General features: G+C 37.6%; 1 protein-coding gene across 1 annotated transcript; it reads left to right on the forward strand.

Annotated features, from left to right (window-relative positions):
• The first annotated feature begins 247 nt into the window (after positions 1-247).
• LOC103941595 (PH, RCC1 and FYVE domains-containing protein 1) lies at positions 248-9,654 on the forward strand. The gene is made up of 9 exons (XM_009351802.3): positions 248-838; positions 2,337-2,423; positions 2,838-2,927; positions 3,559-3,639; positions 3,770-3,964; positions 4,255-6,393; positions 7,299-7,445; positions 7,927-8,312; positions 8,979-9,654. The coding sequence occupies exons 1-9, from the start codon at positions 770-772 to the stop codon at positions 9,109-9,111; spliced, it is 3,327 nt and encodes a 1,108-aa protein (XP_009350077.2). The 5' UTR covers positions 248-769; the 3' UTR covers positions 9,112-9,654.
• Positions 9,655-11,389: the final 1,735 nt, after the last annotated feature.

Below are 11,389 nucleotides of genomic sequence, written 5' to 3' on the forward strand. Positions count from 1 at the left end.
CACTTAGTTTTGGAAGGTTTTTTATTAAATTTTGAGCTCTTTTGGTTAAATAACATTTTGGGATGGTTTTTGATTAAATATTTGTTGACCCAAACCCTTTTTATTAAAGCTCTTTTTATTTTATTTTTATTGTTAAAACTTAAAATTTTTTACCATTTTTATTAGTTTTCTTATAATTAACTCGTGCTTTTTACCATTCGTTTCTTACACTTTTTCTCTTGGAGAAAAAAAAAATCCACATCTCTCCCTCTGGGTTAAAGCTGTTTCTCTCCCCTCCTCTTCAACTCATAACGAAAAAAATCAGATCATACTCACCTGGATTTTCTCACCTTTTCCCTCACTTTCTCCTCCCCTAGATTCTCTCTCTCTCACTCAATCTCTCGAGTCAGCGACTCGGTGACTCACCAACTTACCGCGTCCCCAGTTCCGGGAATCACTGAATTCTCGCCCCATTTCTCTCTCGGCTTCGTTGGGCACCGGACGACGGAGCTTGTGGACTGCACTGGAAGACGCGAAGACTCCAACGCTCCGAGAGCGTTGGTTTCTATACGGACTGAGGGAGTTGGATTGGAGTTGGACTGAAATTGGCGACGATGGTGGATTTGAGTGTCGGTGGAGATTGGCGGCTATTTGGGGGAGAAGATATGGGGTTCCACTTGGAGGCTGAGTTCAGAGTCTGTGAATGGCAGTGTTTGGTTACGAGAGTGGTTGAGTCCCGGATTGGGGTTTAGAATCTAGACTTGTTTAGGGTTTTTGAGAAGGAGAAGAAATGTCGCGGACCGATAGAATGGGTTCGGATCTTAGCAGGACCGGCCCCGTCGAAAGAGACATCGAGCAGGTATTGTTATGAATTGGGGTTTCGATTTTTTTTTTTTTTTTTGGGTTTAATTTGATTTTCTGCTGTTTAATGGTGTTGCTGCTAATGTTGAATGCTTTGAGTATAAACTAATTAGGAGGTGTTATTTGATCCAAAATTGAGTGTTTATCTCGTTGTTTGAGATGCTATATTGGTGGTGGTGATGATGGCGATGATGATGTGCGAGTTTTGTTCAATGTGATCAAGTGGCAATGAGTTGCTTATTGCATGAAATGATTTTTTTGAATGAGACTAACTCGTGGGATGTGAAGCGGCTGCAGCTCGTGGAATGAGTACTGCATTTAGATTAAGCCATGGAGTTTAGTGTTTGCTTACGTTGATAGTTGGGGGTCACATTATTGAAATTCACTATTTTTTCCACTGCTTTTTGCGATATGAGTTTGGGGGTTGGGTAGTTGAAGGGAATACATTTGATTGCTCTAAGTTTAGGGAAGACAGTTGTTAAGGGTTTACGTATGAGTTTAGCAATTGAGTTGCAGTTACCTTATACAAACAAAAGCAAAAGACCAATCAAATTGATCGTTGTTGTATCACATACAACGGATTTACTCTATTTAAATCATGGGACCAAAATGGGTTTGATTTTACCGTATTAGAGGTGGAGGATGTGGGCAATATAATTCAAATTTTAGGATGTGGGCAATATAATTCAAATTTTCTTTGATGAAAATTAAAAAATTAAAAAAGAAGAAGAAAGGGGGTTAGTGGAATAGATATTTCTTTGATGATAATCTGGGGCAATAATTGAATAATGACGGAAATGAATTTTTTTGTAACATTTGAAAATAGGAACTTTTTTTCTCATTCCCATCCTCCCTAGCCGATAGGTTTCTCTTCTTTCTATCAACACTTCAGACTGGTGCTTAGGAATATTGCATTCATAACATTGCAGAGCATCTCTTCGCAGGATTAATACAAGTATAGGTTGAATTGTTATGAGTGGTTATGTCATCTTTCACTTAATTCAGTTCGATCTTCATTGGTTGAATTAAGTGTGCTGATCCTTCAAAGGAATTGTATACTAAATGATAGCAAAACTCAATATGAATTCTTAAAGGGAATTGTATCTACGATGCATGGACATGGTGGTATCCCCTCGTATCCCCGTGTGGAGTCCCCTCGTATCCCCATGTTGTGTTGTATTCCCTTGTGGTCATACATCAATTCTTCTTGTTAATTTGACATATCCCCATGTCATGTTGTATCCCCGTGTCCGTATCCATGTCCATGCATGGTAGAATTGTATATTAGAACTCAGTTTGAATGCTAGCTCCTACGGATTTATGCACTTCTTTCTTTAAAATGTCTTTCTCCTCTTCATAATTTTATTAGATTTAATGAATAAGTAATTTGTTATCCTTTCCTATACATTACTATTATTCTTTTCTTAATATTTTCTTCTCATACACGAAATTGCTGAATATGCTTAAGTTAGATTCTTGACTGTTTCTTACTACAGGCTATTACTGCTCTAAAGAAAGGGGCATACTTGCTCAAGTATGGAAGAAGGGGGAAGCCTAAGTTTTGTCCATTTCGTCTTTCCAATGTAAGTTTGTTCCTGAATTTTCTGATTTGCTATTATAATATTGTGTTTGGGTCTGCCTTCTTATCTATGTTGTTCTTTTCCTTTCCTTGCAAGAGTACTATATGTATCCGTTTTTTCCATCCATTCTCATGTTGGAAGCCATCCTTAAACATAGAAGGATTTAATTACATGATCATATTCAGCACCTACATGAGGCAGAATAAAATGGTGTTAAAACTAATTAAGTACGCCTACTCAGATCTTCTGCAACAGTTTCATCCAATTCCCTTATCAACAATCTTATATGATATATATTCTTGAGGCGTCTAATTGTAGCTAAAAGCTTTGTGCTCTTCAATACAGTAGTTTCGTAACACAGTCATACATAATTTTTCCTGTTAATAGATATAATTCATCATTGGTTGTTGCTTTCAGGATGAATCTGTTCTAATCTGGTTCTCTGGGAAAGAGGAAAAGCACCTTAAGCTAAGCCACGTGTCTAGAATTATTTCTGGGCAACGGACTGTAAGTGTCTTAACTGTGAAGATGCATCATCTATATATCTTACTCACATGTACAAATTTTTTAACAATGTGGTTGCATGACTACATCATTCAATGATTTTTTATTGAAAGAAAGTTGTAACGCTGGAAAAAATTGGTATGCTTTTAATGTGCGATTAAGTTGTAACTTTAACTTTTAAACCCAAAAACCACTGATTATGTGAAAAAGCTGGATATTTTGACCATATTTAGCCATGGGTTATCTGTTTATTTTTTATTTTCTGTTTTCCGTCTTTATACATATACCACTGCATGTGTAGTACTAGTATATAACATGTGCCATTCTGGATCATAAGAAGCCTTGAATTTCCCTACTCTTGTGCCATTTCTCTTGTTATTCCTCCTTCCTCCATGAATTTATTAATCTTAAGGATGATTTTTTTTTAAGGATTTGTTTGTTTGATAATGATTCTGGCGATTTCTCATTATAACCCCCATATCTCATTGATTGTGCTTTTGTGCTTGCGTATGTTTCTGTGTTTTAATTTTATCAGAGCTCCATATCTTTATGCATCTGCAGCAACATGATGCTAAGGTCTGAATAAAAATTAAAAGATAAGACTACTGATCAAACATGGCCCTATTTCTTCCAGCCAATCTTTCAAAGGTATCCACGGCCTGAGAAGGAGTACCAGTCATTTTCTTTAATATATAATGACAGGTCACTAGATTTGGTAAGGTTCAATCTACTCTCTTTGATTGCTATTGTCTCTTGTTCTATCCTATGGTCATACTGTCATAGTAGAATGGTTTTGATATTGTTTTAAAGTGTATGTATTCAGTGATCTGATTCTTCTGTACTAGATTTGCAAAGATAAAGATGAAGCTGAGGTTTGGTTTAGTGGCTTAAAAGCATTGATATCCCGCAGCCATCATCGAAAATGGAGAACGGAGTCAAGGAGTGATGGAATTCCATCTGAAGCAAATAGTCCTAGAACATACACTCGGAGAAGCTCCCCTCTAAATTCTCCATTTGGTAGTAATGATAGCTTACAGAAGGTATGTCTTCTTCTTCGTGTGTATGGGAAAGGGATCCTCCCCAGCTCCCTTCGACCAAGTCCACCAAGGCCACAAATCCGGGCCTTTGAAATTTGATCCAACGGCTACAAACAAGGGCCCACTTTAAAAGTTATAATAACTTTAGCCGTTGGATCAAATTTCAAAGGCCCGGATATGTGGCCTTCGTGGACTTGGTGGAAGGGATCCGGAGAGGATCCCCTTCCCTTTGTATGCTCTTCTTCACTTGTGTCCAAAATGTAAATTAAATTCTTTTATTTTATTCCATTCAGGATAGTGCAGATCACCTTCGCCTTCATAGTCCGTATGAAAGTCCTCCTAAAAATGGTCTGGATAAGGCACTTTCAGATGTGATACTGTATGCTGTTCCTCCCAAGGGTTTCTTCCCTTCAGATTCGGCCAGTGCTTCCGTACATTCTGTGTCATCTGGTGGCTCAGACAGTGTACATGGGCAGATGAAGGCAATGGCAATGGATGCTGTTAGAGTTAGTCTATCCAGTGCTGTTAGCTCATCAAGCCAAGGTTCTGGTCATGATGATGGTGATGCCTTGGGAGATGTTTTCATGTGGGGAGAAGGCACAGGAGATGGTGTTGTGGGTGGTGGTTCTCATAGAGTTGGAAGCTGTCTTGGTGCAAAAATGGATTCTTTGTTGCCCAAAGCCTTAGAATCTAAAGTCGTGCTTGATGTCCAAAACATTGCATGTGGTGGTAGGCATGCTACTTTAGTAACGAAGCAAGGGGAGATTTTCTCTTGGGGAGAGGAATCGGGGGGCAGGCTTGGGCATGGTGTGGATGTTGACGTTTTGCAACCAAAGCTCATTGATGCACTTAGTAATATCAACATTGAGCTTGTTGCTTGTGGTGAGTACCATACTTGTGCTGTTACGCTTTCTGGTGATCTGTACACATGGGGTGATGGAACTTACAATTTCGGTCTACTTGGACATGGAAATGAAGTGAGCCATTGGGTCCCCAAAAGAGTAAATGGACCCTTGGAGGCTATACATGTCTCATCCATATCTTGTGGACCCTGGCACACAGCCGTAGTAACTTCTGCTGGGCAGTTGTTTACTTTTGGTGATGGCACATTTGGTGTTCTTGGCCATGGTGATCGGAAAAGTGTTTCAATTCCCAGGGAAGTGGAATCCCTGAAGGGCCTTCGCACTGTGCGAGCAGCTTGTGGTGTTTGGCATACTGCTGCAGTTGTAGAAGTCATGGTTGGGAATTCAAGTTCCAGCAACTGTTCATTAGGAAAGCTGTTCACTTGGGGAGATGGTGATAAGGGTAGGCTGGGGCATGGTGACAAGGAAGCAAAACTTGTGCCTACCTGTGTTGCCGCTCTTGTTGAATCCAATTTTTGTCGAGTTGCTTGTGGACATAGTATGACGGTTGCTCGTACAACATCTGGTCATGTCTACACAATGGGAAGTCCTGTTTATGGCCAGTTAGGAAATCCTCAAGCTGATGGAAAGCTTCCAACTCGAGTTGAGGGAAAGCTCTCCAAGAGTTTTGTGGAAGAGATTGCTTGTGGTGCCTATCATGTTGCAGTTTTAACTTCAAGAACTGAAGTGTATACTTGGGGAAAAGGAGCAAATGGTCGTTTAGGTCATGGGAATATAGATGATCGGAATTCCCCAACATTAGTTGAAGCTCTGAAAGATAAGCAAGTCAAAAGTATTGCTTGTGGTGCTAATTTTACTGCAGTTATATGCCTTCATAAATGGGTTTCAGGAGTTGATCAGTCAATGTGTTCGGGTTGCCGGCTTCCATTTAATTTTAAAAGAAAACGCCATAATTGTTATAATTGTGGGCTTGTGTTTTGTCATTCTTGCAGCAGTAAGAAATCACTCAAAGCTTCCATGGCACCAAATCCTAGCAAACCTTATCGTGTCTGTGATAATTGTTTTAATAAACTGAGAAAAGCTGCTGAAAGTGATACTTCATTTCAGACATCTATAAGCAGAAGAGGAAGTATCAATCAGGGGTCAAATGAGGTTATTGATAAAGATGATAAGTTGGACTCCAGATCTCGTGTGCAACTAGCCAGGTTTTCTTCAATGGAATCTCTGAAACATGTGGAAACCCGTTCATCAAAGAAAAATAAGAAACTAGAATTTAACAGCAGTCGAGTCTCACCTGTTCCAAATGGAGGATCACAGTGGGGAGCTCTTAATATTTCTAAACCTTTTAATCCAGTATTTGGGTCATCCAAGAAGTTTTTCTCAGCCTCTGTTCCTGGATCAAGAATTGTTTCTCGAGCTACATCCCCAATTTCAAGGCGCCCCAGCCCACCACGTTCTACAACACCAACTCCAACTCTGGGAGGACTCACATCGCCAAAGATTGTTGTAGATGACGCTAAAAGGACAAATGAAGGCCTCAGACAGGAGGTTATCAAACTAAGATCACAGGTATCAACTACTGATCTTTTTAATTTTCAACAAGTGTTGGTGCACAGCTCTCTTGTTAGTCAGCTGCTAGTGAAAATTGACTTTGTTTACTTGACTCTCTTTTTCTCCTTTCACCAGTTTTTATTTTGATGAATAAGTAATTGTGTAGTGGCCTATTTGTGGAAATTAAACTCCGACAACTCAATTTCAACTTTTTTCATTTTGGAATTAATGCAACTATTGGCAAGAATTTTAAGAAACTACAAGTCTGGATCTTTATGAATTTAACATGGTAATATTTCACATAAAGAAATCAAAATCCCTCTCCCCTCCAACATGAGAAATTTTCTTTAAACTAGAAAACGAAATATGCCTTTTCATCAAACTATATCCAAATAAAAATTCAATTACCGAGTATTTCAAATGAATTAAGGTCACAACTGGTGATAATTTTTTATTGATAAACAGGTAGTTGAAGATGAATTTTGTTATTCTCAAATGTGGAGCAGACAATGTGGCATGAGTTTTCGTTTTTAAGTGACTGAGCAATTAACAGTACGAAATATAGCACAAAGAGAGAGCAAAAGAATGAAATTAAAGCAATCAGTGTTACTTTTTACTTGGTGGAAAGTTAACTGTTTTTTGAGACAATTGAAAAGAATCATAGATAATTAATAAGAAACATACCAAGAGAAAAAACAAAGGGAGGAAAAAAAAAAAAAAATTGAAACATTCATGTTATTCTTTTTCTATTTTTAGAAATGTGACCTTTGTCAGATAATTGACTTTATAAATGTAATTTGTCTGAAGACGTGGTGTTGGGCTGTCGATGCCCTTCAAATTTACTTTCCAAGACCAAACATATTCATATTAGACTTGTTCAGTTTTCTCCTTGAGCGTTTTGTCTGACTACTATTATCTCTAAGGTTGAAAGTCTTACTCAAAAAGCCCAAATACAAGAGGTTGAGCTGGAACGAACAACTAAACAGCTGAAGGAAGCAATAGCAATTGCAGGTGCGGAGACTGCAAAATGCAAAGCAGCAAAGGAAGTGATCCAGTCACTTACTGCCCAAGTAAGAATACGATAGATGTTTACATTCTTGGTACAATACTTATTGTTATTTTTAACCATTGTTTCAAATGTAGTTTGTTAGTTAGATTGATTATTGATTTTTCTTTATGTTATAAGTTCTGCTATCTATCGAAAATGTATCTAGGTGTACTTAAGAGTTATTTTTCACCAGAAACAGTGAAGAAATGGATTCTCAGTTTGGTTCTGGTTTTCATTTGACATGTGGTGACTGCTTGCTTAGTATATTTGATAGAGATCAACTTTTTCTATTCCACAATAAATGTGTATGACATATTGAACTACATGGAATGGTAACTATAAATTATGTATAGTGCCATGCACTAAAGAGATTTTCCTGAGTCAGTTCTGGTGATCTATTCAAGTGGTCGGGCACAAATAGATCCTTACTGTATACTGTCACTTGTGCTCTTATAGGCCAAGTCTAGCTGATGGTTAATTTTGTGTTTTTATATGTTGACCAGTTGAAGGACATGGCTGAAAGGCTGCCTGTTGGAGCAGTACGGAATATGAAATCACCCTCTCTAGCTTCTTCCTTGGGTTCTGATCCTTCCAACGAAGTTCCTATTCCTTTGACTGACCGATTGAATGGTCAATTAACATTCCAAGAACCAGACTCCAATGGACCAAACAGTCAGTTGTTTTCTAATGGGTCCAACACCACCAGTAACCGCAATTCAGGTCACAACAAACAAGGACATCTAGATGTGGCAACCAGAAATGGGACCAAAATTAAAGAAAACGAATCTCATCATGAAACTGAATGGGTTGAGCAAGATGAGCCTGGTGTATATATCACACTTACTTCCCTACCGGGAGGCGCCAAGGATCTCAAGCGAGTTCGTTTCAGGTATATTGTACTTACCTACATAACAATATGTGCGTAGATGTGTTTTTACCTTTTTGATAATAGCGTGTATTAGTGTATATATGGGACAATGTTCTCTTGCCAGATTGATAACATACCTATGAATCTAGACTACAGGGGGTGTATTCAATTGAGAATTTGAGGGACTTTAATAGATTTATAAATCCATGGATTTTAATTGATTTGTAGAGATTCCGTATAAAATTTTGATTCAATTCCCTCGAAATCTCATGGGGAGAGGTGAGATTTGTGGATGCTTAAAATACACTACGAAATCTCTCCAATTCCCTCTAATTCCTCAACTTTCTCAAATTCTTTAAAATCAATTTCTAATTGAATACACCTGGAATGTTATAAACTTCCTTAAAATCTTAATTGAATACACCCAAATTTCTAGGGATTTTAATAAACTATCTTAAAATTCTAATTGAATACACCTTCAGAGAATCACTTAAAATTCTAATTAAACTATCTTAATTGAATACACTGTCTGGAAGAGAACATTTCGTTCATACAAATATAATATATATATATATATATAGAGAGAGAGAGAGAGAGAGAGAGAGAGAGAGAGAGTAAATTGTATAGAAGTTTACCATATCAGTATATTCATACAGTAATTCAAATTTATATCACTGGTGAATGCAGTCGGAAGCGATTTAGTGAGAAACAAGCAGAACAGTGGTGGGCAGAGAACCGAGCAAGAGTATATGAACAATACAATGTGCGCACGGTAGACAAGTCTAGTGTAGGCATTGGGAGCGAGGACTTGGCTCGCTGACATGTGGGAACAGTCATCTGTACATGGAAACGATATTTTTGTTTCAGGTTCAAGCTTGGGTTACCAAGGTCTGATTCGTTAATTAGCGTTGGCTTTGATTCTTATAAAGGTTTGAAGAAGCAGAGGTTTGGTATAGGGGTTTGATTGCGTTTTTACTTTTCCCATTTTTCTCTAATTTTGTTGTATTCTAATTTTTCCCTATGTTCCTTGTGTGGGGGTTTGAGGGTGAGAAATGTAAATTCCTATTAGGTTGCTGGCGCTTGTGGAAAGCAGCTGCGGTGTAAACTCCATAAGCGATTGCATCTGCAAATTTTTTTTCAAGTCTTCTCCGCAATGGTTCATAAATGTGTTTATATTCGAGGCATTGCGTATGCGCGTTTTGTACATGATATAACCAGCTCTGTGTTACCATATGATGTGCACATAATTCATCACATTACAGTGTTGTGTATTGGAACAAGGGAACAGTTGTAGAATTGGTCCTCTTGGCTGGGAAGACCTCTTGAATTGCTGAGTTTTTGAAAGTGGATGCATGGTTTACTAGTCGATATGTGACACAAAGGCTCTTTACAATTTCAACAAAAAATCGCCTACTTGCATCTGGAGTATTCTATACTAGGGGTGCAACGCGGCACATTGGATGGTCAACGCAAACCTAACCCAACTTTCACAATTCGAGTTTGGGTTGGGTTTGGTTTCATGAGGGTTTTGTAGGGTCTGAGTTTTAATTGGGTTCGGGTTTACCCAATTCTTTCGAGTTCCATCTTATAATACCTTATTTTGCATAGTTTTTCAAATTTTAAGCCAAACAATGTCAATACTAGGTAAAATTTCATTTACATTTCACTACCCACACAGAAAGTTAAGCCAAACAATGTCAATACTAGTTAATTCTAGAGAGAATTATCGATATACTCAGATATTAAATAATCAAGTTAACTCATGAGTTTTCTAATAAGAAATTCTCATGCAACACACAAAGTCAATAATTTACAGTTATAAGTTAAATCATACATGCACTAAACTTACGGTAGAATATGAAGAAACAAATGTTACTCCCTTTGGATGTTTTCATGAGAATTTAACTTATAACTGTAACTTTATAGGTAAATCATATTATTGCAACTGTAAATTTATAGGTAATTTAATTCAACTACCCTTGGATGTTTTCATGAGAATTTAACTTATAAATGTAAATTTATAGGTAAATCATATTATTGCAATTGTAAATTTATAGGTAATTTAATTCAACTACCTTTGGATGTTTTCAAATCTAACCATTGAATTTGAATCAATTATTGCAACTGAGTAGCTCACCCTAAAAAAAGGGTTAAAAGAGGGGCTACATTTGGCCAGCATGATGCCTTTTTGGTCAAATGATGGCCTGGTAGGCTCCGTAAAATAATAATAAATAAAGCTCTAAATCTTTAATAAAATAAAATAAATAACCAACAGTTCGTGCATCACAGTGTGTGGAGAAGGCAAAAGGGGACACCTACAAAAGAAGAAGATTAACTGTGAATCCCTAAGACACTAGTGTGGTACAGGTCAAAAGTTCTTTGACGGTCAAATTAGTATAAAGATCATAGAAAAGCAGTAGGCAAGAGAGCGATTACGAGAGCAAAGAATGCGTTACCATGTTGAGCCATAAAGAGATATTTATACTAGTTGGGAGAAAGTCTTTTTAGGATAGTGAATCTGTTTAAGCCAAGAGAATCCTAGAGGATATAGATATTTTTTCCCTGTAGATTGTGATTACTTGAGACGCGATAATGAGAGCAAAGAATGTGTTACCATGTTGAGCCATAAAGAGACATATTTATACTAGTTGGGAGAGAGTCTTTTTAGGATAGTGAATCTGTTTAAGCCAAGAGAATCTTAGCAGATATAGATATTCTTTCCCAGTAGATTGTGATTATTACTTGAGACATAAGTCAATCCATAGATTGTAGGAATCTCCAAGATATAAGAAACTAACTTGATCCCTAGTCAGATCAGATTCCATGTCTTTCAAATTGTGTTCATTTTTGACAAGACTTGCGGGCCTTATCTACCATTCCAAAAACAAGGTATGGTGACACCCCTGATCGTTCATATAGTCAACCCAATAAGAGCCGGCTAGTCCATAACTGAATATAAAAAGTGCTTGTATTCCGATCCGCCCTTCTCTGACTCAAAAAAATTCACGGTACCGTACTCTATACAGGTGCTGCAAGGCCCTGAAGAGAAGCTATGATGGAAAACTGCATTTAGTGAATGTTTAGAATTACAACCATAA

This window comes from the organism of the source record quoted next, unplaced genomic scaffold, assembly GCF_019419815.1.
Source record: "Pyrus x bretschneideri cultivar Hongxiangsu unplaced genomic scaffold, Pyrus_bretschneideri_v1 Contig79, whole genome shotgun sequence".
In the NCBI taxonomy this organism is placed as follows: Eukaryota; Viridiplantae; Streptophyta; class Magnoliopsida; order Rosales; family Rosaceae; genus Pyrus; species Pyrus x bretschneideri.

Bases quoted from the DNA above. Each gene is read 5' to 3' on its own strand.
- LOC103941595 (XM_009351802.3), top strand. From the start codon at position 770: ATGTCGCGGACCGATAGAATGGGTTCGGATCTTAGCAGGACCGGCCCC. The intron at 2,424-2,837 runs GTAAGTTTGTTC...TGTTGCTTTCAG, and splicing joins GTCCATTTCGTCTTTCCAAT to GATGAATCTGTTCTAATCTG. The intron at 3,965-4,254 runs GTATGTCTTCTT...TATTCCATTCAG, and splicing joins GTAATGATAGCTTACAGAAG to GATAGTGCAGATCACCTTCG.